This window comes from Phocoena sinus, chromosome 15 (genome assembly GCF_008692025.1).
Source record: "Phocoena sinus isolate mPhoSin1 chromosome 15, mPhoSin1.pri, whole genome shotgun sequence".
NCBI lineage: Eukaryota > Metazoa > Chordata > Mammalia > Artiodactyla > Phocoenidae > Phocoena > Phocoena sinus.
This window is the reverse complement of record NC_045777.1, coordinates 71,382,421-71,409,198: the sequence shown is the minus strand read 5'-3', so window position 1 is coordinate 71,409,198 and position 26,778 is coordinate 71,382,421. Positions and strand designations below refer to the sequence as shown.

The 26,778-nt window shown below is 57.6% G+C and overlaps 1 protein-coding gene across 2 annotated transcripts; it reads right to left on the bottom strand.

Moving 5' to 3' along the window:
* Positions 1 to 1,219: 1,219 nt before the first annotated feature.
* On the bottom strand, positions 1,220 to 25,893 carry SBK1 (SH3 domain binding kinase 1). 2 transcript variants are annotated; one of them, XM_032606777.1, is made up of 5 exons: positions 25,066 to 25,893; positions 19,465 to 19,655; positions 7,180 to 7,412; positions 5,537 to 5,739; positions 1,220 to 4,795 (listed from the first exon to the last, which is right to left on the bottom strand). In XM_032606777.1, exons 3-5 carry the CDS (start codon positions 7,403 to 7,405, stop codon positions 3,962 to 3,964), a joined length of 1,263 nt encoding a protein of 420 aa, XP_032462668.1. In that variant the 5' UTR covers positions 7,406 to 7,412; positions 19,465 to 19,655; positions 25,066 to 25,893; the 3' UTR covers positions 1,220 to 3,961. The 2 variants fall into 2 exon arrangements, with proteins under 2 accessions (XP_032462668.1, XP_032462670.1); XM_032606779.1 differs by lacking the exon at positions 19,465 to 19,655.
* Positions 25,894 to 26,778: the final 885 nt, after the last annotated feature.

Genomic DNA, 26,778 nt, shown 5'->3' with positions numbered 1-26,778 from the left:
CCCCACCCACCCCCCACCCCCCCACCCCGCGACCACTGAGATTTGAGCAGGGACCTGAAGGAGGGGAGGGAGGGGGCTCCAGGGAGATTTGGGAGAGTCCAAGGCAAGGGTACAGTCCCTGAGGGGAGCGTGCGCTTGGCTGTCCTAGAGGCCAACATGGCCTGAAGACAGCACAGGGGTGGAGTAGGGGATGGGGCTGGGACCTTGGAGACCACTGTAAGGACTTCAGCTTTGATTTGGGGTGAAATAGGGAGCTTTTGTAATGTTTCCAACAGAGTGACAGGTGGTGTCTATGGGAGGACTCACTTTGGTTGCTGTTCTGAAAAAAGCCTGAAGAGGCTCAGGAGAGGAAGCTGGGAGACCAGTGAGGGGCAACAGGCAGAGGAGGGCTGCCGGCTTCCGGTGGGAGCAATGCCGGCGGTGAGCGAGCTCAGATTCTGGGTGGACCTGTGTCTGAAGGCAGAGCCAACAGAATTGTTCTGTTGACACAAGTAGGTAATTAATAAATATTTGCCGCATGAATGCACAATCATGAAACTCTCCACAGCCGGCCCCAGCTGCCCTGCTTTAGAACGGCCATTTGCCCGCTGCCTCTGAGTCCGCAGCCACTGCCAATCAGCTTCTTCACACCCTCTGTGCCCGATGCCCAGACAACTCTGCCGAGTCCTCTGGTCTCCGTCCTCAGGGAGCTCCTGCCGCCTCCAAACTTGAACAGCTTTTCAGTTATGTAATTTCCCAGCACCCAGTCTTCCATGTGGGTACTGTCTGCTCCATCATTAGATCGCTGGCTGCCTGAGGACAGGGGCCCCATCTGTCCTGTTTACTGGCGCATCCCCAGGCTCCGCTAGGAAGACAGGCGCACAGAATGCACTCTGTAAACATTTGCTGAGCAGCGGCTGGATGAATCGCCTACTCTGTTCCCCTGGGCTTTCTGTTTCTATTTCCTGCCCAGTCTGAAGGGCTCCACGCCAAAGCTGGACTCCAGTCCAGGGACAAGTCCCTGCCTCTTCCCCCAGAACGTGGGTCCTTGTTCCCTTCACACTCAGTCCCTGGGCTGGGCCTACTTTAGGTCACATGAGAGGTCACAGGAGCCCTGGAGTAGCTGCGCTTGGACTCTGCAGACCCCACCTTAACCCATCTGTCAAGTTTTCAGTTTCCAGAGTAATTCTGTGTGCCTCCCTCTCTACCCCATATCTGAGACAAGACAGCCACCCAGTGGTAATTTTTCTAAACTTTTGTTTATTTTATAGCAATTGTCATGATTAGAGAAGTAAATAACACATTTAAAAACCTTCTCAGGGCCAAAGGATGCCAGAGTATTTACAAACACATGGTGGGGGACGGTGGCAACATAAGGGTCTGGGGCTCTGGGGCTGGGATTCCACCCAGGCCCTGAGCCAGGCTTGGATGCCGACGCCAGCCATCATGACTGTCCTGCCGGCCACAGAGTGGGCTCGGGGAGCAGTGGCAGCCTTAGGGCTCTGCTCAGCTGGCCTGGTGGGAGACCCTCTAGCTAACCTGTGGCCCTGCCTCCCCTCCAGGGGCTCCCCACACCCCACAGGCCAGCTCAGAGGGGCCTCTGGGAAGCACCGAAGGACGGGGGCAGTGTGGGGGGCACAGGGCTGGGACAGAGGGCAGGGATGACCCGGCCTGCCCGGGGGAGGACAGAGATGCAGGCACACACGCACACACACATACACCTTCACAGAAGAATCGCGAGGGGTATTTTTTTTGTTTGTTTTTTTTTGTCTTCTAAGTCTTCATGTTTATGATGTTATTTTTTGCTGTTTATTTTTTCTTCGACAGTGACATAAACTGAGGTAAACATCTGTGACCAACACCTCTCCTAAGGGGCACAGGGTCCCAGCCCAACCAGCAGAGGTGGCGGCAGCGGCAGCGGCAGCAAGGCCCCAACGGGGAGGGCGCAGACCCGGTTCCAGTCCTGCTTCCTTGTTGGCCGCTGCTGCCCCTTCTCTATGCCTCCGGAAACAGGGGCTGGGCTACAGAACTACGATCCCTTCCCCACTCTAACATCCTAGATACTACGAGGGAGAGACTCTCAGACAGGATCTTAACAGAGAGAGAGAGAGAGAGAGAGAGAGAGAGAGAGAGAGAGAGAGAGAGAGAAAAAGAGTGAGAGGGCGCACGCAAGGGGCATCTACTTGGAATCTTGCTTCCTTGTTATTGCAGGAGAGACAGGATGTCAAGAGGCCTAAGGCAAAAGGAGAAGTTGCGGCTGGGAGAGGTGCCCAGATGGGCTCCAGGTGGGCTGGGGGCAGTGATGGGGGGGGCCTTCTCTGAGACTTGGCCCTTGGTGGGAGGATGGGTTTGCTACTTACCTGGCATGTGGAGGGCCCCAATGCCCACTGGGGAGGTGGGTCTCAAGAGGGGTGGGCACACCAAGGAGGGGTGGGGGCCAGGCCCTGGGGCAACCGCACAGTTTGTAAACTGGACCCGGGCAGGGCAGGGGGACCTATAGCCCTTTTGCGCGGTGTGAATGAGGGTGAATGGAGAGGTGGGGACTTCAGGCCAGAGGGGCCCCTCTGGTCAGCCTGGCCTGTCAGGGAGCCCCCTCAAATGGCCGAGAACCCCAGGAGGAACCCTGGAAGGTGTGGCCCGGGACAGTGGATGGGGCACTGCCAGGCAGAGGGAGCAGCCTCACCCATGTTGAGGTTATTGCGGGGTCCCAGGCCTCCACGGAGGGGGCGGGGGTCGTGGAGTCGTGCTGGGTGAGGCTGGGTCCCTCTGGTCTGTTTTGCTGCCTAGGGTCCTGAACCAACCTGCAGGTGCCTCCTTGCTGGGCTCCCTGAGGGGTGTGCTGAACCGCAGGCCTGGAAGCCCTCTGGCAGCTGCCCGCTGAGAATCCCGGGGTGGAGTTACTGAGGCGTCTGGATGCAGCCACTGAACACACGAGGCTACACGCACACATGTGCACTCCACATGCACTCACACTGCACACATACCTATTCAATACACACTCACCCCCTCCCACTTCCAGGGCCTCCCATTCTCACACCCACACCCCAGTACCAGAAACTTGGGAGACGTGGGGATGGGGTCAGCCCTGGGCTGACATGCTAGACCCCAGCAGAAACCCGGGAGAGATTCCTGGCACAGATCACCTGGCCGCCTGCCAAAAGCCCAGGCCCCTGAGTCTGGGCTGGGGCAGCGAGGTTTCCCGGGCCTGGGGAAGGTGCGGTGGGCAGGCGGGCCCGGCCCTGCACTCACTCCCTTGGCCTAGGGATGTAGGGGTCCCTGAGCCCTTCAGTTGTCCTGAAATCCCTGTGGGGGAGGGGAGGGCCGCCAGAGCTCCACCTCTCTGGCTGTGTGGTCTCGGCTGGCTGCCCTCCTTTTGGGGCTCAGTGTCCTCATCTGGGGACTGGGTGGTGGGGAGTCGGGCCCTGTGTCTGCACATACACACTTCTGCAGCCTCCAGACATTTGCTACATTTTGCAGGGGGCCTGGCCCCTCCCCTCCAGCCTCCCAGGAAAGGGGCAGGTGGCCGCTGAGCGACGCCCCCGCCCTCAGCTCATCTCCCTGCTCCCAGCCAGTGCCCAGGGGCCCTAAGGCCCTTCTCTGCCCCAGCACTTCAGCCCCTTTTCGTGCCCAGGGTGGGGGTGGGGGCGGGGAGGCCGGGAGGGCAGGACCGGGGGTGGGCCTGCAGGATCTGCCAGGGGGTGCAAAGGGCCGGGAGCAACTAGTCAGGGTTCCAGGGTTCAGGGAGGTGTGGGAAGTCTGCCGGCAAGCTCCCTTGCTCCTGGTGTCAGGGGGCCTCTGAATCCTCGGGCCTGGGGAGCTTGGCTCCTTTTGGTGGCGATCTCACCAGCCCGCCGCGGGCCGGGCGTCTACCACTACTCCCTTCTGCCTCCGCGGGGGGCTGGCCGGTTCGGCCCAGGGCGTCTTCCCGCGCCCCGGCCTGGCTGCTGCACGGCGCCCCGGGCCCGAGGGCGGCGGGGGCGGCTCAGACGCAGATCTCGATGGCCGTGGCCAGCACCACCTGCCCTTTGCTCTTGTCTGGGCGGCCGTCGGTCCTGCCGGGGGGCCCCGGGGGAGCCAGGCCGGGCTCGGGCACGGGGACCGGCACGGGGACGGGCGCAGGCCCGGGCCCGGGCCCAACGGCGGGGGCCGCGGGCCGGGAGCCGCTGCCGCTCTCGGTCAGCACCGTCCGCTTGAGCGGCCCGGGCGCCTCGAGGCGCAGCGGCCCCGCGGCCGGCGGGCGGTCCCCGGCGGGCTTGCGCGCGCGGTGCGAGGGCCGGCGCCGCAGCTCGGACGTGAGCTCGTGCTTGAGGAAGCGGAAGACCTCCTTGGCCGGCCCGCGGCGCTCGGGCTCCAGGGCCAGGAGCCGCTGGAACATGCGCAGCGCCGGCTCGGTGAAGCGGCGCCACTGCGACGGCAGCCCCGGCAGGCGGCCCCGCTGCCAGCGCACGAACTCCTCGAAGAAGGCGTCGGCGCCCGAGGCCGCCTCCCACGGGAAGTTGCCGGTGAGCACGCAGAAGATGAGCACGCCGAAGGCCCACACGTCCACACCCGTGTCCACCGCGAAGCCGTCGGCGCGGCCCGCCTGGCACACCTCGGGCGCCGTGTACGGGATGGTGCCGCTGACCCGCTTCACGCGGCAGCCCACGCGGCGCGTCATGCCGAAGTCGGCCAGCTTCACGCGGCGGCACTCGCGGTCGAACAGCAGCACGTTCTCGGGCTTGATGTCGCGGTGCACCAGCTGCCGGCCGTGCATGAAGTCCAGCGCCAGGCCCAGCTGCTGCACACAGCGCTTCACCGTGTCCTCAGGGAGCCCCACCTGCGGCCGGCCAGACGGGAGAGCCGATCAGGGGCGCCGGGCGGCCACAACCCGGTCCTCTCCTTCCCGTCCCCGCCACCGCTCGCCTGACCTCCCTCCGGGTCCCTTTCCTGGGCAGACCCGGTGCCAGCCACCCTCCCTCATCCCAGGCTCCCTCCCTGGCCCCGTGGCTTCCCACTGTCCTCACCTTCCCCGCATTTCCCGCAACAACTGTCCAGAGCGCCTACACTGCGCCAGGTGCTGTGCTAAGCGACCTATCCCGCACGACGCAACTCCGCAGCACACGGTACATGCCCGTTTCCCTTGCACCGAGGCCTTGTCACTTACCCAGTGAGCGGCAGAGCAGTTTCACCCTGGCCGACTGCAAAACCAGGTGCCTGGAGTCCCCCCGGGCACTCTCCCCACTCCAGGGCACCTCCTCTGGTGGCCCTGCCACCTCCCCTCTTGGGTCCCCACCTGTTGCTATGCAACTGCAGAGGAGGGGGCTGCTGGACTTCATCCCATCACCCTGGCTGCTCCTCATCTCAGTGCATCATCTGGCTGACTGTGGAGTGTCTGTTTCCCCCTCTAGGACCAGAGCAGGACGTCTTGTTTGCTGTGTATCCCCAGCCCTCCGAACAGTGACTGACATACCGTAGGGGCCTAATAAACGATTAAGTCAGGAGGCGCCCGACTCCTCCTCGACTCTCACTCTGGAGACCCAGAAGACAGTCTCCCCTTCCTCAGCCACCACCCATGTACCTGAGGAGGAATGATGTCAAACAGGTCCCCGGCAGGTGCGTACTCCTGAGCAAAGACGTAGCAGTCCTCGGTCTCAAACACTACGTCGAAGACCTTGATAATGAAGGGGCTGGAGGAGAGGCTGTTGGTGATGCTCACCTCCCGCAGGAAGTTCTTCAGCTTAGTTTTGCTCTTGTTCACAAACTTCAGTGCCATCTTTGTGCCTGGCCAGGTGACAGTGACAGTGGTGAAGACCCCTCTCCCTGTACCCCTGCACCTCACACACCCGTGCCTGTCTGCACAGCCTGCCCCAGCCACAGTGCACGATGATGGCCTCAGCAGGTGTGACTCTCCTCATCTCACAGGTAGGAGACTGAGGCCCAGAGAGGGGAAGGAACTTGTCAAAGGCCATGCAGCAAGTCAGGGGTCAGCCTGGGTCCTCCATGCCCAGCCTGAAGCCCTTGATGAGGAGGGCCTGTTGCTTCCTCCACCCTCTCATTTTCTTCCTGACGTACTGTGTACCTATTTATCTGTCTGTCTTGCCCACCTAGAAGGCTGCTCCCTGAGTACAGGGAACCTTTGTCTTGTCTGCTTCTGTATCTCCAGTGCCGACAGAACAGTCTGATGCATAGTAGGTACTCAACAGATGTTTCTTAAATGGATGAATAAATAAGAAGGCACTAGACACGGAGAGATGAGGACCTGCAAGGCGCACGTCCCTGACTCTGAGCTTGAGCAGGCATCTGTAGCCACCTGGGTACATAGCTGTGTGACACACGTGTATGTCCACAGAGCACTTACACATCACAGGTCTGCCTTCTGCACTTCATGTGCACAGCTCACTCTTCATTAGGACCCTCTCAGCTGGGCATTAATGCTACCTTATTTTACAAAGGAGGAAACCTAGGCACAGAGAGGTTAAGTCACTTGCCCAAGGTCACACAGCAAGCAAGTAGCAAAGCTCAGGTGACCCCATGTCCAGTACTCCTCCTGTTGTCCCTGTCTCCTCTGTGTGCAGCTGTGGGCGCTCATGCAGCCCCTGTTCCTGACTGGCTGTGTGGGCACTGCTGTGAGCCTACACTGTGGGCAAGGCATCAAGTTCAGGGGTTAAGCAAGAAGGCCCTGGAGCTGATTACTGGGGTCTCATCCTAGCTCACACCCTCTGTAGCTGCACGACCTTGGCTGAGTGACTGAATCTCTCTGGGTCTCAGAGTCCTCAGTGACCTGAGAAATGGAGACGGCCACACTGACCTCACAGGGCCCTCTCCTACCCGTTGTAAGCATGGTGCCCTGTTCCCGAGGACCCCCCTCAGCTCGGTCTACCTTCCTGGGGGCTGCTATCACCGATATGCTGGTGACTCCCCAGACACCACCGCCAGCCCTGACCTCTCCCCTGACTCCAGATGTCCCCAGGCGCATCCCCTTGGCTGTCCCAAAGGCACTCTGGATGGCCCCAAAGCAGCCCACCCTCCAGTCTGGGCACTCTGCCCAGAGATTGCTCCCTTGTCCCATCTGCCTGGTCCCCTCCTCCCTGGGCCACTTCAGGCCACATTCTCTCCACGTGGACCACTGACTCTGCCTCCTGCTGCCCTCCTGGCCCCTACAGAGAGCCCCAGCCAAGTCCCCACTCCTGTCTTAGAGCTGGCCACCCTGCAGACACTCACCTGTGCCCTTGTAGGCTACCAGGTCAACCTTCCCATAGGTGCCCTTGCCCAGCTCCCGGACGAGTTCGTAGTGCTTGGTGACGTCGCTTGCGGCCAGCGTGCGGAGGGTCAGCGCTTGCATGTCTTCAGTGAGGAGGGGCACGCCTGCACCCAGCCCAGGGGCGGTCCCTGGCCCACAGCAGGGCAGGGAGTGGGGCGGCTCGGGCTCTGGGCAGCCCACGCTCATCTTCTCCCTGGTGTGTGGCATAGAGTGTGACATCAAGCCAGGGCCTACTCCTCCCTCCCCGGGGCCCAGGTTCCCCAGGGCTGGGTCCGAAGCCAGGCCGAAGATGACCACGAGGGGGCAACAGGCATCTTTGCTGCATCACCTTTCCCCCAAAGCTTCAGGGCCAGGCCTGAGCCAGCACTCCCCAGAGACACAGCCACTGCCTCCCAGCCCCCACTTGGGTACCGCTGGCCTGTCTCGTGCTATCATCCAGACACTGTGCCAGGCAAGGCACACGTTTTTATGTCACACAAAGACACGCCACATACTGAGTTCACACGAGTGCTCCAGTGCACAAGTACTGATCAGCACCTGCTGTTCGCCAGGTGCTGTTTGGAGCCCTGGGGACAGAGCACTGAACACATAGACCAGACTCCCACCCTCACAGGACTTACGTCCTAGGGGGGAAATGGACAAAACACAGTGAACCCATGAATGATATATTATGATAAAAGGTGACATGCGCCATAGAGAAAATAAGGCAGGGGGAGGGGCAGACGAGGTCTGAGGGCAGGGGTCTCAGACGAAAGTCTGGCAGGGCGGTGCAGGTGTGGCCACACCCCCATCACAGCATTAATCCCTCCCCCAACCTCAGAGGACAACACACAGCCTGGCTCAGGTACACACAGCCACAGCTGTAGCCCCAGGGTCCCACCCAGGCTCCCCAGACACAAGGACAGAATGCCTGTCCTGCAAAGATCCGCCCTCCCTCGCCCCTACCCTCCAAATTCACCGACCAACCCCTTCAACGTTCACACGAGCTGGGTGGGGAGGCCTTCCTGGATACACCTACCCCGTCGTGGGTACTGAGTTTGCCTCTAGATGGTGCCGGGGAGTGGGGCAGAGAGCTGCAGTGGGGAGAGTTCAGGGCTGGGTGACAGTGAACGCCCATCTGGAGTCTGCATTCCTCGTCTGTCTAATGGGGGAGGCTTAGACCAGGGCGCTGAGGCCCTGTGAGCAGGTGTCCGCGTGTCCGTGTCTGCGTGCGCGCCAGCAGGGGAGGCCAGCGCCGAATCCGCTCTAGGCTGGACCCTCGGGAGCTGCCTCCTGCTGCAGCTCCTCTGCCCTCACTGCCTTCTCCCTCCAACCCCAGGTGGCCCACCCATTGCTCTCAGCAGCCGCAGCCCACCCCTCAGCCGCCACCCCTGCAGAACAACCCCGCGGCTCTGAGGGAAGGCACAGGCTTGGAGCCAGACTGCCGAGTTTGAAGCCTGGCTCTATGACTTGCTATTTGGATGCCCTCGTGCAAGCGACTTCACTTCTTTGTGCCTCGTTTCCCCGCCTTAGCAAAAGGATAATAGTATCTTTTCCCTAAGGGTCAAAGGACGCGAAGTGCTTGGTGCCTGGTGCACAGTAGGCACTACCAGTGTCAGGTGTGGACGCGTTCTCTCGCTCGGATGACCTCCATGCTCGCCTGCTGAGCACGGCTGGAGGCTGGGGTCAGGGGCGAGCCTGGCATCTTCACCCTGGCCCGGCCGCTCCCCTCCCAGGCCCAAATCCTCTTCTCCTCCTCTGCCTCCCGTTCCCCCTCGGCACGACCCAGCCTCCCACTTCACGCGGAGAGGAGGAGCACGAGGAGGGAACCTCCTGCCTCCCACCCAGCCCCGAACGGAGCTCCATCTGCACGTCCTCCCGGCTGGCTGGCGGGGCAGGGAGCCGTCCCCGCCCGCTCTGCTCTGGCTACCGCCCCCTTCCGCTTCCTCAGGATCCTGCTCCCCCGTGCGGGCCCCTCCCCTCCATTCATGAGCCCGCCAAAGTCCCACACGATGTCCTCAGCGTCTCCAGCGCATTTCACAGACCTGAAGATGGAGGGATGGCGCCAGGCCCACTGACACCCAGCCCTGCTTCCTCCACCACCCTCAGTGTGTTGAACCCAACCCTGCCTGGCACTGTCGTAAAGCCTATGCAGTCCCTGCTCCGGGCTGGACAGCACTGGGGCCCTCCTGCTGCAGGGCTAAAGTGGGGTGACATCTCCCCACAAGGCTTCCTCTGGTTGCAGGGCTGGAAGGGGTCAGCTCTCTCTTCTTATCAAATGTCCACCCGCTAGCTGGGGGGAAAGGACACCGAGTGAGAACGACCTGCTCTGAAGTAGCCGGGAGAGGTAAGGCTGTTCCTGTGGAGTGTGGGGCTACCCCACCCCACCCCACCCCAGGGGTGCTGAGGAGCGCACACCCTCTTCATCTGGAACTCTTCCCCCTGCCCACCAGGAAGAGTTCCCGGCGCTGGGCTGCTATGCTGACCTACTTCTCCTGATGTGTGTGGACTCCCCAAGGACTGCCGAGGCGGGCGGGCCGCGCGTGTGTGGGCACATGTGTGCACACGTGTGGCAGTGTGCCCACTTCGGGCTTCGGCCCCTGTCAGATCAGCTTGGGCCGTTTTCCACATCTCCTGGGAGCTGGACTGGCAGCCGCAAGTTGCTAGAAGCCCTTCTTCCCTCCCCACCTCCCTCCCCCAGGGACTGTCGGTGCTTGGCTTATCTCTGCTGGTTTGGCCTCAGAGTTGCCCTGGGCAGGCACCGGGCTTGGTAGGTGGCACACCTGCTCCCTCACCCCAGGCTCAGCCCATGCTCTGACCACTGCCCAGCTCTGCCTCTCTACAGCTTGAACACGCCTCTCCAGTGCCCTCCGCCATTCCTGCTGCCTGCCTTCGCTGCCCCCTGCCCCACACCCCACCTCCTTATCTCATTATCCTCAGGTGCCACTCCTCCAGGAAGCCTTCCCTGCTGCCCCAGGTGCCAATTTCTGTCTCTGAGGGGCCCCAGGGTTCAGACAGGGTCTGTATGTCTCTCTCTCAGGGCCTCTGTTGAATATGGTGATCTCAGCTGTGTGTCCCTGTCTGTCCCCATCAACAGGCCAAGAGCGCCCTGGGGGCTGGTATCACATCAAATTCAACTCTTCCTTGTCCCTTCCCTTGGTTCCTAGGGTCCAGGTTGGGGGATCCTGTATATTGCCCCCCCTCACTCCTTCAACCTCCCTCTCCCCTCAGGCCTGTTCTCTGCAAGGTGTCAGCAGGAGACAAGGAATTAACCCGCACCCTGTCCCTGCGGCTGCGTCATCCCCCCAGGTACACACTGCCTCCGTCCCAGTTACTACACACGTGACTTAAGAGGCGCAGTGGGGAACGATGGAAATGGCACGGGCCTTGGGACTCGGCAGGCTTGGCCTTGATCCTAACGTGCGCCACTGTTTAGCTGGGTGACCTTGAATAAGTCACATCACCTCTCTGGGCCTCAGCTTCCACATCCATAAGATGAAGAAAATAATAACAGTAATAGCAGCGGCTAACACTTAAATGTACTCACTACGTCAGGCCCTGTTTGGAGGATGAACTCATCTCACTTTCACAATTCCATGAGGTAGGTATTATTATCATCCCCATTTTAGGGGTGAAGAGAATGAGGCACAGAGACTGAATAACTTGCCCAAGGTCATCTAGCTACTGCTGGCATTGGCTCCAAAGCTGGTGCTTTTAACCATTATTTTTTCCCCCAAGTCAGAATGTGTGAACACCGCATCCGTATCCCTCAGTATCTGAGTGGGGAAATGGAGACCCAGAAGAGGATAGAGCCTCAGCCAGGGATGCGCATGCCGTCACGGAGCTCCTACGGAAAGCCAACTGGGTGCCAGGCACCGGTCCAGGTGTGCCACGTGTATGAACTCAATCCTCACAACAGTCCCTGAGGCAGGTGCACCAGCTCCTTTTTCAGGTGGGGACTTGAGCCCAGAGAGTGAAGTGAGACACATCAGCCTCACTGGTGGTTGAAGGCATAGACGTCTGGCATCAGGGGGAACTTGACCTAAAAGTATCTTACCTTCATCTTTGTCACTGCCTCCACCTGGAGAAGCAGCCGAGGACCTGACGGCCGTGAACTTCCTAGCACCAGGCAGCAGAGGTCCTGGCCAACCTCCATTCACCCGGTGTAGCTGGTGCTGCATCTGTGCACACTCGAGCTGGCTGTGCTGCCCCAGGGGACCCCACGTGACCTACACTCAAGTGTGTGCCCTCACTGGCCCCGAGGGAGGCCCTCGATTCCCCATCTGGGGTGCGGAAGGCAGGAGGGCGTCACCCTGTCTTCATGGCAGTGGTCGTGGCCCTGACCACAAAGGCTCTGGCCCCATGGGCTGGGTCTTCCGCCACAAGCTGGGAGGGCCACGGTAGTGGGGGGGAGAGTTTTCCAAGCAAGAAGCAAGACCGAACCATCTACCACTTCCTGTTGGCAGGTGGCTCAAGCTGGGTGCCACTTTCATGAAAACAACACCCAAAGCGTAACCCAACTCAGGCCTACTTTGGGACCCCCTTCCCCACCACATGCACACACGCAAACACACACACACACGCAGTGCCAGTCTGGCAAAATTTCACTCACTGAGTCCTCATAAGTACCCTGAGAAGGGGGCAAGATGCCTCCCATTTTAAAAATCAGCTTAATTGAGGTATAGCTTGCATATCACAAAACTCCCTCATAGCAAGTGTATAATTCAATGATTTCAGTAAATGCACAGAGCTGTGCAACCATTGCCATGATCAAGTGATGCTTTCTACTTTATGGATAAAGAGCAGAGCCCCAAGAAACCTCTGACTTACTATGGTTATGGCAAAGATGACTTATGCCATAAGTCATGCAAACCATGACTTACTATGGTTATGGCAAAGATGACTTATGCCATAAGTCATGCCAACCATGACTTACTATGGTTATGGCAAAGATAGCCAACTGCCCATCAAAGCTTTGTGTTCTCTCTTCTATAATTCAGAGCTGTTTTGGAGGGTGGCTGTCAGCAGGGAATTACATTTCTCTTCTCGCCTGCTTCCAGGTGTGGTCACCTGGTGTGGCCACCTGTGACTGGTTTTCCCCAGTGGCATGGGAACCGAAATGAGGTGTCACTTCTAGGCTGGAGCTTTTAAGAGTGGCTAAAGTTTCTTTCTCTTCTTCTGTGGCTTGATGCAGAGGACTCCAAGACTCTAGAAGATGGTGGTGGAGCTACAATATAGGAGGAGCCTGGGTCCCCTGGGTATGCGAGGCCTCCTGTGGATGAGGACTACCTGCTCTGTATTTTGTGAGCCAGAAGTAAACTTGTTAGGCTGCTGAGATATATGGGGCTTATTTGTTACAGCAGCTAATACTGCCCTAATTCAAGAGTTATGTAGCAAGTAAACAAAAGAGCTAAGATTTGAACCTCAGTGTTTTCGACTGCCTGGAATGTGGCCAGACAAGGTAACCTGGATGGTGATAACACTGGCAACCAAGAATCCAGTTATAGGAGTAGGTGGAAGGTGATCAGCCTGTGAAGGGAAGGGAGACTGCTCTTACCCCGTCTTGTGGGAGGATAATAATACTGGCAAATATTTACTGTTTACCATATGCCAGGTGGTACGCTAACAGTGGATTAAATAATTTAATCGCAAGATGTCTCAGAGGCAGGTGCTACTATTATTATCCCCACTTTACAGAAGGGGATACTGAGGCACAGATGGGCTGAGTAACTTGCCCAAGAGCTAATAACTAGCAGAGTGGGATTTGAACTCCAGCTATCAGGCTTTAGATCCCATGCTCTTATATGCTGTGTCCTGCGAGGCTCCTACAGGCAGACCCAGGCAGACAGCAACTCAAAAATGAGACAGTTCTCACAGTCTCACAGTCTCACACAGGGAGGAAGTGCGTTCTCTGCCGCTGGGAGCAGAGAAGCAGATACTGGAAGCCCATCTGTTGGGGGAAATCAATGCGGGGTGAGGCTGGACCGAGTCAGCCAGGCCTTACTTACTCTCACTCTGGGAGTCTAAGATTCTCTGTCCCCATGCCTGGGTCCCCTCTCTCAGGTCGCTGGACCCATGCTATGCCCTTAGCACAGGCAAACCCCAAAGGTATCCTCAACAAAGCCCTGGCCTGGAAGGATGCCATTAAATAGTGATTGTGCCTGGGTGGGTCCCCTCTCTGGGTCTACTCTATTATTAAAAATCCCTGTGAAAAAGCAGCCACGAGGTGGAATTTCAGGTACCGAGTGGGGACACGGAGCCCCTCTGGCTTCTCTCACCTGCTTCATTTTGCTTCGGTCAAGGGAGGGGCTGGAGCTTCATTCCCTCAGCCTGCGTGGCTGAGCCAGCTCCCCACACCCTGCATTCTCCGCGTGCCCACCTCCCTGTTTCTCCCCTCTAGCCCTCCCCACCTACGGGGTCAAATAAATTGTCTCAAGACCAGATTTGACCTGATCCTTGCCTTGTTCTGCATTTTCAGTGGTTCCCTGTATCGGCCTGTGGTGTTTTCTCCTGCCCAGCATCACTTTCCCTTTCCCCAGGGAACGGTCCCTCTCTCAGTCCGGTGGTTCAGTAGGGCTGTCCCCACTCTGGCTTTAAGCGCAGGTCTGACCCAGGGCCGGCCAACCAGGGGATCCATCCCATCCGCCAGGTCACCGTTGACTGGTTCAGAGATGAACACGTGACCAAAGGTGACCCACTGAGATCTCGCCTTAGGACTTTTGCTGAACTTATCAGGAAAGAGATACCTTCTGACTCCTGGGCTGCAAAGCTGGAGGACATGGGCCCGGAGCTGCTGGGGGCTGGCTGAGCCACCATGAGAGGAGCACCTGACCGAGAATGAAGCAACAGAGACAGGCAGAGCAGAAAGATGGAAAGACTTCTGATGGTCCAGAGCCCCTGGCTCCAGACATGCCGAAAGCCAATTATATTCCTGAATGTTTGTTTCATGAATCAATACATTTCCTTTTTGGCTTAAGCCAGTTTGAGCTGAATTTGGCTTAAGCCAGTTTGAGTTGAATTTGTGTAGCTTACAGCCCAAGGCCTCCAGACAAGCATATCTATTTGAGCCCAGGCACTGTGCTGGGTGCTGGCACAGGGTGAGTAGGTTAGATAGAGGGTATGAGATAGAGGGTATGAGCCTACAAATCAAGGAGGCAAATAAAGGACTCATAATCACGAGGCCAGGAAGGCCATGATCAGTGCTCCAGCATTTCCAAGAAGGGTCCTGGCAGTGGGGATCAGGGTACCTTCCCGGAGGAGGTGACACATTCATGGGCCTTGGAGGGGATTAACAATCTAGCAAGAAACCCAAGAGCTCCTTGAAAGCAAGCCCCATGCCTTAACCATCTCGCTATTCCTAGCACTTAGCCGGTGTGTGACAAATGCCCGGTGAATAATTCTTTATGTGTTTGGGAAGCTGTAACTTTTTATATCTTGGCTTTCCCAAATGTGACCCTGCAGGCACATAGCTATTTTCCCAGGGGCCTGCGTGAGAGATCATTAGCCGCATTTTACAGGTGCAGAGACTGATGGCCAGAAGAGACAGTGATTTGCTCAAAATCACATATAAAGTTAGTGGCAGGGCTGGGCTAGAAGCCAGGGCATCTGCAGGGCAAGGTGCGGTCTCGCTCTAACAGCCCCAGCCCCAAGCACAGCAGAGATGGGAGTGGCTGTGAGTGACACTGGCCACTGTGAACAGAGAGGCTGGAGTGCTGTGATGAGAATGATGAAGACAATGGAGAAGAAATTTACAGTAAGAGCTAACACTTAAGGAACCCCTGTCCTGTGCCAAGTCCCTCAGGTAAATTAACTCGTCAAATCCTCACAACATCCTGTGACATGGGGACTGCTATTCACTCCAATTTACAGACAAGGAAACTGAGGCACAGAGAAGTCATGCCACTAGATCAAGACCATCCATCAAGTGGTAGAGCCAGGATTCAAATCCAGGCATTATCACTGCAGTGTCCAAAAGCTTAGCCACTATGCTTTACTGTCTCTAAAATGATAGTTAAAATTCTCATTTATTTTCTCAGTTGCCAATTCTTTACATCGCTGCTGCCATTCAATCTTCACAGCAACCCCATTTTACACATAAGGATGCTGAGGCGCTCGGGTTAAGCAATTTGCCCAAGGTCGCTCAGCTGGTAAGAGGCAGAGCCAGGAATTGAACCTTGAAGGACTCCTGCTCTATCTCCCTTTTCCTACTCTTGGTCTCTGGTTTGCAGCCAAGGCCTCCCTCCAGCCCCATGTCTTCAGCACCACAGGTGTGGACAGCACCCGGGCCAGCCCTGCACAAAGTGCAAGGCTAGGGGAGGCCCGAGGAGGCTGGGCAGAAGGATGGAGGAACGGCTGACAAATCAAACCCAGACCCCCGGGGCTGAAGAGGTATGTATGGATATATGTACTGCCGCTTATTTAACCAACTGATAGATGCTGGGTGTGCGCAACCTCTTGCTGCCACAAACAATGAGTAGCCTTGTACATCAGTCATGTTGCAGTGTGCAGGTGTGTCTGTATGATCACTTCTAGAAATGGGTCGCCAGGTTAAAGGATGAGTGCATTTGAAATTTCTGCAGAGAGCTCGATGTCCCCCAGAGGGCTGTTGCACTGGCCCTCCCCCAGCCATGCAGGGGAGGGCTGCTTCTTGGTGGAACATAGCAGCTGCTGCCTGCTCCCTCACCCTCTCTGGGCCTCCATATCACTTTGTTTAGTACGTTACTTTGAAGTGGGGGAAAACAGGAATAAGTTCCTCATTTGCTTGCATGTGCATAAAGTAACTCTGGAATCAACCAGACACTAATGAAGGCGCCGACCACCCTCAGCACTCACTCCCACTGGCCTGAGTCGTCAGCAGCAACCTTCTAACTGCTCCCCCCCGCCCCCCAACCCCAATCTCTTCTTGACACAGCAGCCAGGGAGCCCATCAAACCCCAATCAGATCATATTACTCCCCAGGTCAAAACGCTCCACTGGCTCCCATCTCATTCCAAAGTCCTTACAACGGCCCTCAATTTACCCCTCTGACCCGCCTCCTCCCTCCCTCTGCTCCAGACACACTGGTCTCCCTGCTGTTCCCTGAACACGCCAGCTCCCCGCCTGGTGGCTGTTCCTTCTGCCCCCAGACATCCACATGGCTCATTTCCTCCAAGTTCTGCTCAAACAGCACCTTCTCAACTAGGGCTGTCCTACTGCACTCCCTTTTCCTGCTTTATTTTTTTTCCCCAGTAGGGTGTATCACTGTCTAATGTAATGTCTACTGTGAATGTCTCTTTTCCCACTAGAACTTAAGCATTGGGAGGGCAGGGACTTTGTCGGGCTGGTCTTGTTCACTGCTGTACCCCCAGCAGCTAGCACAGTGCCTGGCACATAGTAGGCACTTAATAAATATTTGGTGAATGAATGAATGAATGAACAAATGAATGTCTGAGAAGTGGGAGCTGAGCAAATAGGGGCAGGGCGGGAATTAAACTTTTCACTAGGTACAGTCCTGTTGGGTCTGGGGGGGTGTAAGGAATCAGGCATGGCTGGGGGTCCAGACAATGCCAAGGGAGAGTGTGAGGAGAGGTTGTGCCCACCCACCCAGGCTCAGCACCCCAGGGTGGTGTCCCCTGAGAGGGGCCTGGGGAGGAGTGGTCCAGCTTGATTGCCCTGAACTTCCACATGGAGCTGGCCTGTGCTCAGGAAGGTGGGGGCAGCTGGGAGCCCCCTTGACACCCACCCCTGATGGGAGCCCTCCCCCTACATCCCCAAGGCCACTGCCCAGTCTGGTTCTCTGCCACTTAACACCTTCTCGGAAGGGTATCCCTGACCCTCATGTTTTTTACCCCAGGGCAGAAATCAGTTCACGTGTGGGCTCTCCTATTTGCTGCCAGGGAGTGGGGGGTCCAGAGCTGGGCCCTCTCACCCCAGAAAGAGGCCTGTGAGTTGCTTGGGTAAGCTCTGGCCTCTGCTGCTGGTCCCCAGGGAGCCCTGTCCAGCTCCCCCCACCCATAGTTTTCCAATCTGTGAAACGAGCCATTTCATATCCCTTCATGGGTCACCGAAGTCTCAGTACGCTTTCCCCTGAAAAATGTCCCCAGCCACCACATTCACACTTCTACATACAACACCAGGGGGTCAGGGCCCCAGGGAGCCCATAAGAAAGTCCAGGTAAGTCCTCTCCCTCCCCTTGGTCCTTTGACACAAATACAGACTCTGCCAAACATTCTACTCCGGGTCAAAAGGAGGAGGAGAATATTCTCAAATCTTTTCGTCTTCCCTCATGGTGCAAATTCTGGCTACATCCCCTCTCGCTGTGTGGCCTAAGCTGTGGGCTCATACACCTGCCTAAGCCTCAGTTTGCCCATCAGTAAAATGGGGTGAGAATGCCTGTTTAACATGATGGGTTTCTGTAAGAATTAAAGGGGCACTTCCTACAGTGCTTGGCACAGAGCAGATGCTCAGGAAGAATCGGCTGGGTAGAGGGGCCTGAGACCTTGGTTCCGTCCTGGACCCTGACAACTCTGCACCGTCTTGAGTGAGGCTGTACTCTCACTGAGTCTTGGTTTTCTATGCTGGACATGGGGGCCGTTTTGGCTTTGCTAAATCTTACCCCCAGAACCTGCCTGAGCCAGGAAGGACCTTGGAGATCACGTGGGCCAGCCCTGACATTTCCCAGGTGGGAGACTGAGAGGGGGAGCTGAGACTTTCCCAAGATCAAGCAGCAGAAGCTGGAAACAACATTCTTCCCACTGCCCTGCCCACCAGGGGCAGCCTGGGGTTCCCCGTGCTGCCGGGCTCCGCTTCTGGCTCCAGCCTCTGTCTCAGCCTCCCCTCCCAGCTGGTGCAGTCTGCCCCTTCCCCAGGGCACATCCTTGGTGGTTATTAATAGCTGATGCTGCCGCCCGCCTGCAGCTGGTGCCCAGAGTTGGGACAGACCCTCCAGCCAGGCCCTGTGGGGAGGTGGGAGCCCTGGGCCTCCTCGTTCCCAGCCTACCTGTGGCAGCCCCCGTGGGTGTGGGAGGAGGCATGAGCCTTGTTGCTGGGTGACGTGGGCAGCCCGGCACTCAGGGGCCTCGGCTGGGTGTCCACCAGTGGACAGGGGCCGGCCAGTGGGGAGATGGCTGGGTGAGCAGAGGCTCCCTGAAGAGATGAGCCCTTCCTTAGCTAAGGCCTTCACCTGTCCCCCGTTCCCTGAGCCCCTACTGAGGGATGGAAGTGGGGATGTAGCCTAGCTTAGGAGCCTGGAGCCCAGATTCAGCCACCCCTGGGTGGAACCAGGTCACCAGCATGAAATTTTGGGTAAGTCACTTACTTTCTCTGTGCCTCCATTTCCTCATCAGTAAAATAGGGTTAATAATACTTTAAATAGGTTGAAGTATTATTAATAATAGCTGACATTTATGAGCCACCTAAAGTGTAAGTATTTTATACAGATTGACTCATTCAAACCTCATAACCATCTTAGGAGAAGCTGCTATCGCTATTCCCATTATATCCCTCACAGCTCAGGAACCCAAGACTCAGAGAAGGGACGATTAAGTAACGTGTCCAGTGGCACACAGCTAAGGCGTGGCTTAGAGAGATCTGCCTGGCTCCAGAACATTCAGTAAATATTTGCCAAGCACCTACTATGTGTTTGGGTCTGGAATACATTCACGAACCAGACAAACAGCCCTGTCCTCAAGGACCTTATATTCTAATTTGGAGACAGACAATGATAAAGGTAAGTAAGAGATGTCAGTCAGACAGTGAGAAGTCCTAAAGGGAAAAACAAAGCAGGGAGAGGTGAGGAAATGCCGGGGGTGGGGAACAGGATTGTAGATGGTGGGGTGAGGGGGGTCAGGAAAGGTCCCTGAGAAGGCTACAAGCACGTGGAGACTGGATCTTGTAGGAGAAGAGCCCTGCTGGCAGAGGCAAGGGGGGGATGGCAAGGGCTGTGCTTGGTGCGCTCATGGAACAGTGAAGAGGCCGGCATGGCTGTGGAGAGGCGGGTAAGGGGCAAGGGGCAAGGGGCCAGAGCGGAGTGTAGAGGTAAGGGATGGGGGGCAGTGGGCAGGGCCTTAGAGGCCATGGCGAGGACCTGCCTTTCACTTGGAGATGCATGCCAGACTCCGGACCTGGGCAAAGCCTTCCTGAAGCCAGCCCATGTGCCAGGCCCTGAGAGGCCAAGAGACAGCAGGAACCCGACTCCACTGCACTCGGAGACCCCCAGTCCAGCCCCCAGCAGCATCCCACCACTGTCCTTGGAGGGGCTGAGTGAGGAAGGAATAGGGGAGCCTTACAGACTTCCTTCGAAGATTCCTCTGTGCTGCAGCTCTCGGCTGTCGTGGCCCCAGGTGAGAAGAGGTGTGCGGGCAGTATGTCCAGGAACGCAGCCAGGGCCCAGGTTAGGTTCTGCCGGGTCCTTCTGGCTGGCCGTGGCCTGTGGACTACGTGTGAATGATGGAAGAGCGGGCAGAATCTTCTCCGAATCCTAGATATGGAAGCTTGAGTAAAGACCTTCACCCCGAGCCTCCATTTTTTTAAAAAACTGTACAAGTGGGACTACCATTTCTGCTCAGGGCTTCAGGGGACTGATAGTAACAGCAAACCATAGAGGGTACTCGGTGCCATTCATAGCACTCTACAAACCCTCATCACTTAATCCTCACTAAGAGCCTACAAGGCAAGTACTAGTATCATTCCCTTTTTTTAGTTGAGGGATCTGAGGCACAGAGGCTAGGCACCTGGCCCAAGATCACACAACGAGTTTAGAGGCTGTGCTTTCGGCCACTAACCCATGTTAACTGTTGGCCCCACTCCCTCCCAGACACACTTGGGGTCAGGGCTGGCAGGTACCCAAGCTCTCGGGATGGGATGATCTCCCTGCAGGACTGTGGGCTCCAGTTCGAGAGTAGGAAGCCTTCCTGCTATGTTGGGGGGCCCAACAGACCAGAAGCTACCCTGGGGCAGGGATCTGTGCAGCTTCAACAGGGCCTGACCAGGAGGAGGACGAGGCAGCTCTGTCCTGTCCAGTCCCCACCCCTGCCCCTCCGGGCCATCCCAACACCCAGAGGCAGGTGGAACATTCTCTGCCTCTCCCAGGACTGGCTAAAGCCACAGGGAAGGAGAGCAGGTGCAGTGGGGAGTCGCAGTGGCTGGACCCACTCATTTGCATACCCCGCTGCGGGTGGCAGAAGTATTAAGCAAACACTTAAGTAGCAGGCAGAGCTAAAAATGCTTTATCATTTAATCCTCCCCACAACTCCAGGAAGGAGCTAGTATTGATATTATTCCCATTCTACGTGAGCAGAAACTGAGGCACGGAGGACACTGCCTCATCCAAGGTCACGCAGCTAGTGAGTGGTCGAGGCAGTCTGATGCCAGTTTCACCGAAACATTTGGGGGTTCACAGAGCTGGGCTCAAATCCCCACTCTGGGTTAAGGAGGTGCTGCTCTCGGTGCTAAATGAGAAAGGATGTCCAGTGGCCAGTGTGGGGCACTTGACACTGAAGAATGCTTCCCTCCAACCCTGATATTACATGGTTCCCTGAATGGGGCTCAGCGGGGAGTCTGGACTTGCCCCCTCTCCAGACTGTGGCCAAGCTATATGGTGGGTGGAGGGGAGGATGGGGAGAGGGTGGACAGGAGAGGAGAGGGGGCTCTAATGGGCCCCACCAGGCCTAACGCCACAGCTTCCTGAGACCTAGAAGGGGGACCAAGGGAATAGGGGAGGGAGGGGGTAGTCTGGAGAAGACTAGGTCTGTTGGAGATGCTGGTCCTGGCTCTGGCCAGAGGCCCATCTGCCTGGAGGAGGAAGCCTGGGGACAGAAGCCTGGCAGGCACCTCACCTAGAAAGCAGCTCTGGGCAGGAAGAGGACCTCGACTATAGCTGCCATATGTATGTCTCACCCCTCAGGCTTGACTCTCACCCTACCCCACCCGTAGCAGGAGCAGGTAGGTCCTTAAGCACCACACAGAACTGCCTCTCAAACACCTGCTTCGCCTTTCCTGGGGGACCAAAAGCCCTCTGGCTCCCCCAGAACAGCTATAGGAAGACCAAGAAGACATTACCACCAAGGGTTACTTACCCACTTGCCAATGTGCTCTCTCCAATAGGAGCCAATAGTTTCTGAGCACTTTTTACATGACAGACCCTGTCCTAGGCCCTTTTCATGCTTTAGTTCACTTAATCCCCCTGTTGACCCTGAGGTAGGTATTATCCTTGTTTTCCACATTAAGTAAAATGAAGCTCAGAGGGGCTTCCCTGGTGGCACAGTGGTTGAGAGTCCGTCTGCCAATGCAGGGGACACGGGTTCGTGCCCCGGTCCGCGAAGATCCCACATGCCGCGGAGCGGCTGGGCCCGTGAGCCATGGCTGCTGGGCTTGCGTGTCCGGAGCCTGTGCTCCGCAACGGGAGAGGCCACAACAGTGAGAGGCCCGTGTACCGCTAAAAAAAAAAAAAAAAAAAAAAAAAATGAAGCTCAGAGAGGTTAAGTGACTTGCCTGAGATCACACAGCAGCTAAATGGAATTCAGACCCAGAAGTCCAGAGCCTGTGCTCTCAACTATAGTGCTCTGCTGTCTCCTTTGGGCTCAGGCTGCTGTAGACCTTCATCCAGGAAGATGGCACACTCCCTTCCAGGGCCATGCCCAGGGGCTGGGGCCCAGTGCTGACTCCTGACCCCTGGCTCAGCTACTTAGTATCACTCACTGGTTTCCTTAATGTTTAGGGTATGTCAATATTTTTGCATGACTTCTGCATCTAGGCCCGCATGTCTCCTGCCCGACCAAAACTACAGCAGTTTGGACTCAGTCCTAGAAAGTTAGAACAAGGAGGAAGATTATGGCTGAGAGAACCTCTAGTCCAATTCCTCCCTGACACATGGGTAAACTGAGGCCCAGAGGGCAGACCTCCCCCAAGAGTCCTCAGTAGGACCTGGGTCTAGAACCTTGGACTTTTGCTCCCGGGCAAGTAGGACAATTAAAACAGGTTTTTGCTGGCTGAATCCTTCTAATCTAGAGGAGGGGGCACAAGATGGGGCCCAGAGTGGAAAGTGGGACCAGGCTGGAGATGCTTCTGGCTGGAGGAATCCAGGCTCACTTCACCACTTAGCCCTAAAAGCCTCGGAGGGACACTGCTCTGTACAGGTTCTAACTTGGCCATGGGGGAGGCAGGAAAGACACATGTGTGCAAACACACACAGACAAAGGTCACCCTCTGAGCAAACATTTTCTGGCCTCTACCCTAGGCCTGCAAGACCAGATGCCTATAAGAGGGGCCAGCAGGTCATGGAAATGAGTGAACAGGCCAGGTGGGGCCTGGGTCAAGCTGCAGGGTGATAGCCAATCTAAAGAAGGTTGTCATTCTTTGGTTCTCGCCTGGGCTTATCACAGCATCTGATTTTTCGAGAGGATCCAAAAATCAGTATTTGTGTGTGGAACTGTATGTTTGTTTAGCATTGGCACCAAATACACACATGAGAAAAACACTGTTTGGATCAACAAAATGTGTCTAGCAGTTGTGTTTTACAACATGTGCTACACAATATGCTGGGCTCTGGGTTAGACAAAGCCGATGCAGCAGGGAGGGCGCAGACCTGGTCCCGCCTCCTGGAGATCGGAGATCGGAGTCTGGATGTGGAGACACACTCTCACAGCACACATAGACACGGGCCACCGTCTCCCAGCCACCAACCATCCATCAGTCTAACTCTACTCTCCACTCTGTGCCAGCCCAGGTCAGATCAAAAGGGGAGGTGGAGAGCTGCCCTTGAGCCATCCTATAGTGGGGCTTTCCAGGTCGGGGGAACAGCACATGGTAGAGGGAAGGACAGACATGAGGCAGAAGTAGAGGCTTGAGAGTGAGGAGCGGGAACTGGCACTCAGGAGGTGGTTTTGGGTCACACTGCAAAGGGCTTTGATGCCGCTTTATTCCAGACTCAACGGGGGGCCTCTGCAGGTTAGCGAGGAGGGAAGATCTTACTCCCTTGTCCCCCTCTGGCCTCTTGATGGTTCTCCCTAGTCACAGTGACTCAAATCTCCACTCTTTAGCCTCTCACTCCACTCCCTTGCTGGTGGGTCGTCTGACAAGGCCCTGGGCTCTTGGGAACCCCCCCGGGGGAAATGAACTCCTTTAGAGATGGAGAGGACACACCTGGATGCTTCTGCCGCCCAAGGGCGATCCACATCCACCCCACCGGCTGCAGAGTGAGTGGCCCACTGCCGTTATCTCTGGGAGATGCCACATGCTTGCCCAAGGTCACCCAGTCGTCAGGGCAGTTGGCTCCCCCCACAGCCTGGGCTGAGGGGGACTGTCTCAACTGTCCTTGAATTTGAAGGTGGGGCTGCCAGGGCTCTGGCCTGGAGCTCCCCAACCTCTTCTCCGGCTGATCACATCCTACCCCTTAGGTCCATGCCAGCAGCAGGTGGGGGTGGGGGCACTTGGTACTGGGAAGTGGGGAGAGGAGTAAGCTGCTGCCCAGGCTCAGCGCCCCCAAGTCTGCAGCACTATGTGGGCCCCAGGGTGGAGTGTGGGACAAGGCTGGGGATGCAGATCCTGCTGAGGATCAGGTGCTTCAGGAGTGGGGTCAGAACCGGTCAGCTGGGCCTGACCAGACCCACCTCAACTGATCCAACCAAGCACAGCCTGGGCAAATTGAGAACAGCCCAGACATCTGATGAACAGGAAAGATCAGGAAAGAGGATGAAGTGGGAAAAAGGACCTTGACTCCAGGGCCTGGTACATCACAGACACTAGGTAAAGGTTTGTTGAATGAATAAGTGAACAAAGGAACTCCTGGTGGGGCTACCTGTATTCAGAGTCCTACCTTCTTCAGCATCACTGCTCGCCTGCAGAGGGCTCAGAGAGAGGAGGCTGGTGGAAACGCCAGCAGCCCAGAGTGTGTTCCCTCGGCATGGTCCAGTCCCTTCTTACAATCTCTGATCCAGAATTCCAGGATAAAACATCCCCTGGGCCTCTCATCTTCCCATGAGCTGCAAGGCCTGGGGTTCAGGACCTCACTGAAGGCCAGGCTGGGGTACTGCTTTGTATACCACCTATAAAGCTACAGTGAGAACCTAGAATGGTTCCTTGGTTGTCCAGGATACACTGACCCCACCTGAAGTTTGGCCCTGGGTGTTCTGGAGGTCAAGAGCAGAAGGGAGGGCCTTGGGTTTGCTGTCCCTGGGGTACATGGGGACAGAAAGGTGCCCTGACCTGAAATGGCTTCTTCTTCCAGACTTCCTCCCTTCCCAGAAACCAGAGCCTCACTTTGGAAAGGGCTTGTCCCTTCCTGTCCTGAAGGGAGCACGAAGCATGGCCTGGGTGAAGACACCCCTTCCCAGCCTGGGTTGGGGGCAGTGGAATCACAGAGAAAAGAAGGGAATCCCACCCATTCTCTCAAACACACCCCTTCCCTGTCTCTTGCAGACAAAGACACACACCCAAAGCCCCATCCATCACCCTAGGGCCACACACTGCAGGCCCCCTCACCTGTGGACACCTCAAATCTTCTCTTCCCAGGGGGGGACTTCACTTGAGAACTCAGCCTGGCCTTTGGGGGGGGGGGGGTATATACACTCCAAGGACCAAGGATCCAACAGCTCCAGGCTCACAATTTTGGGGGGTGGACTCCTCACCCTCTTCCCCCTTCTCTGTGGCGCAAGGGTCTCTGCCACCACTCCCCCGCAGGGCCGGGAAGCTGTGCCCAAACCCCAGGGCCAGGGTGTGGGGTGGGGGAAGGGAGAGGAGGAGGGGGCGGCTCCTCCAAGCGAGACACAAAGAGACGTCCTTCAGCCTCGGCTCCATGGCGACGCTGGGGAGGGGGCGGTGCGCACCCAATACTTCCTTCCCCACCTGCAGGGCTAGGGACCTCGGCGGCCACTCACCTGGGCCCGGCTTACCTGGGCTGGGGCCGCGGGGACGCCGCGGCAGGGGGCCTGGGCGCCGTCTCGGTTTTCGTCGTCAGCCCGGCCCGGGGGGCTCAGGGCGCCACAACCATGGGCTGGGATGAGAAGGGCGCCGCGAGGGGCTCAGTCGCCCCAGTCCTGGAGCTTCGAGGGGGGGGTCCCAGAGGCCTCTTGCTGGTGAGGGATAGCTCTTGCTGTCCTCGGGTCCCTAGACTTGGGGTTTCTGTGAGCCGGAATCGGGGAGGGGGGGAGGTCTAATACCCCTGATCTAGGGGCGTTCTGAGCTGGGTCTTCGTGTCTTGAGGTGTGGAGTTGTAATGGCCAGGATCTTGAGAAGGGGTCCCCACAATCCCGGACAGGGGGGTCACTGCGTTCTAGGTCTTGTGGGGGCCCAGACTGAAGAGGGGGTGTCTTCGCGGAACCGCAGGGAGGTCGCTGTCTTCTGAATACGGAGGTAGTCTCCGCCTTCCCCGGCTGGGGAATAGCTCTGTGTTGGATCTGCAGGGGCCACCCGCTTTCCTAAGGGTCTCTGGGTCCTGGATGTGGTGGGGGGATCCCCACGCTCCCCGGCTGCGGGGGCTTGCAGAGTCCCGGCCACCGCAGGAGCTGGGAGGAAGCCCCTCAGCCGCTGGGGGGCTCCGTCGCCGCTGCTACGAGCAGCCCGGCCCGGCGGTCCCGGCCCCCGGCCTGGTCCGGGCTCTGGCTGCGGCTCCTGCTCGCGCTCCGCCTGGTGCTCGGGCCCCGGCCCCGGCGCCCGCCCGGGCTGCGCTCCATCGCGGCATCGCGGCTCCGCCCTCCGGCCTGCGCGCACCTGCCCGCCAGGCCCGCGGCTCCGCCCTCTGGCTCGCGCGCCGCCGCCCGCCCCTTTGTCCGCCCCGCTTGGCGCGCGCCCTCGCGCACGCGCACTAACTCCGGCGCGCTCGCGCCCTCCCGCCGCGCCCTCCAGCCGCGCGCCGCTGGGCGCAGAGTCTCCCCTCACGGCGAGAGTAGCGCGCGGCACCCCCACCCCGCCTTCCGGCCGCGCTGGGTCCTAGCGCCCGAGGGCTGCTTCTTTCTCCTCCCATCCCCGTCTTTTCTAGGTCAGAGCCCACAAGGGGGCGAGAACGAGGTTAGAGAGGAGTCGGGGGAGTCTGAGAGGGTCACCTGGTCCAGCCTCCTGGCTCCTGCGGGACCAGACTGCCCCAGACTGTCCCAGTCTGTTCTTGTGGGGCGGAGCCTGTCTTTTTCAAGGAGGGAAACATCTAAACCCTGCAATCCGATGTAAATCCATCCATCCATCCATCCATCCATCCATCCATCCATCCAGGCAGAACGTCAGAGAACTAACTCAGGAAAGTCTGCTTAGGAAAGAGGTTGTAAACTGGGGCCTTGAAGGTCATGTCCAGCCCAGGTTGCATTTTTGACCCCGGTTGTAAACAGGTAGTGGCTAGTCATGGGATGCAGCTGGGATTCACAGTGCTCACCAGATACAAGGGAAGAAAGGGGATTCCAGGCAGCGCTATGTGCAAAGGCACTACCCAGGTATGAAGGACTATTGTCTGTTTGGTAACTGGAAATTGTGACCTGGAAGGAAGTGGGGTGGATGAGGATGGAGATGAGATGGGGGCAGCTCAGCCTCCCAGGCCCTATTTTCCTCTTTCTCAGCCTCACCCACACTGTTTCCCTGAAGAGAAAGCCCCTAACACCCCCTGCACCTTCCCTATTTGT

Bases quoted from the DNA above. Each gene is read 5' to 3' on its own strand.
- SBK1 (XM_032606777.1), bottom strand. From the start codon at position 7,405: ATGAGCGTGGGCTGCCCAGAGCCCGAGCCGCCCCACTCCCTGCCCTGC. The intron at 5,740-7,179 runs GTGAGTGTCTGC...TCACCTGGCCAG, and splicing joins GGTAGCCTACAAGGGCACAG to GCACAAAGATGGCACTGAAG. The intron at 4,796-5,536 runs GTACATGGGTGG...GGCCGGCCGCAG, and splicing joins TTGACATCATTCCTCCTCAG to GTGGGGCTCCCTGAGGACAC.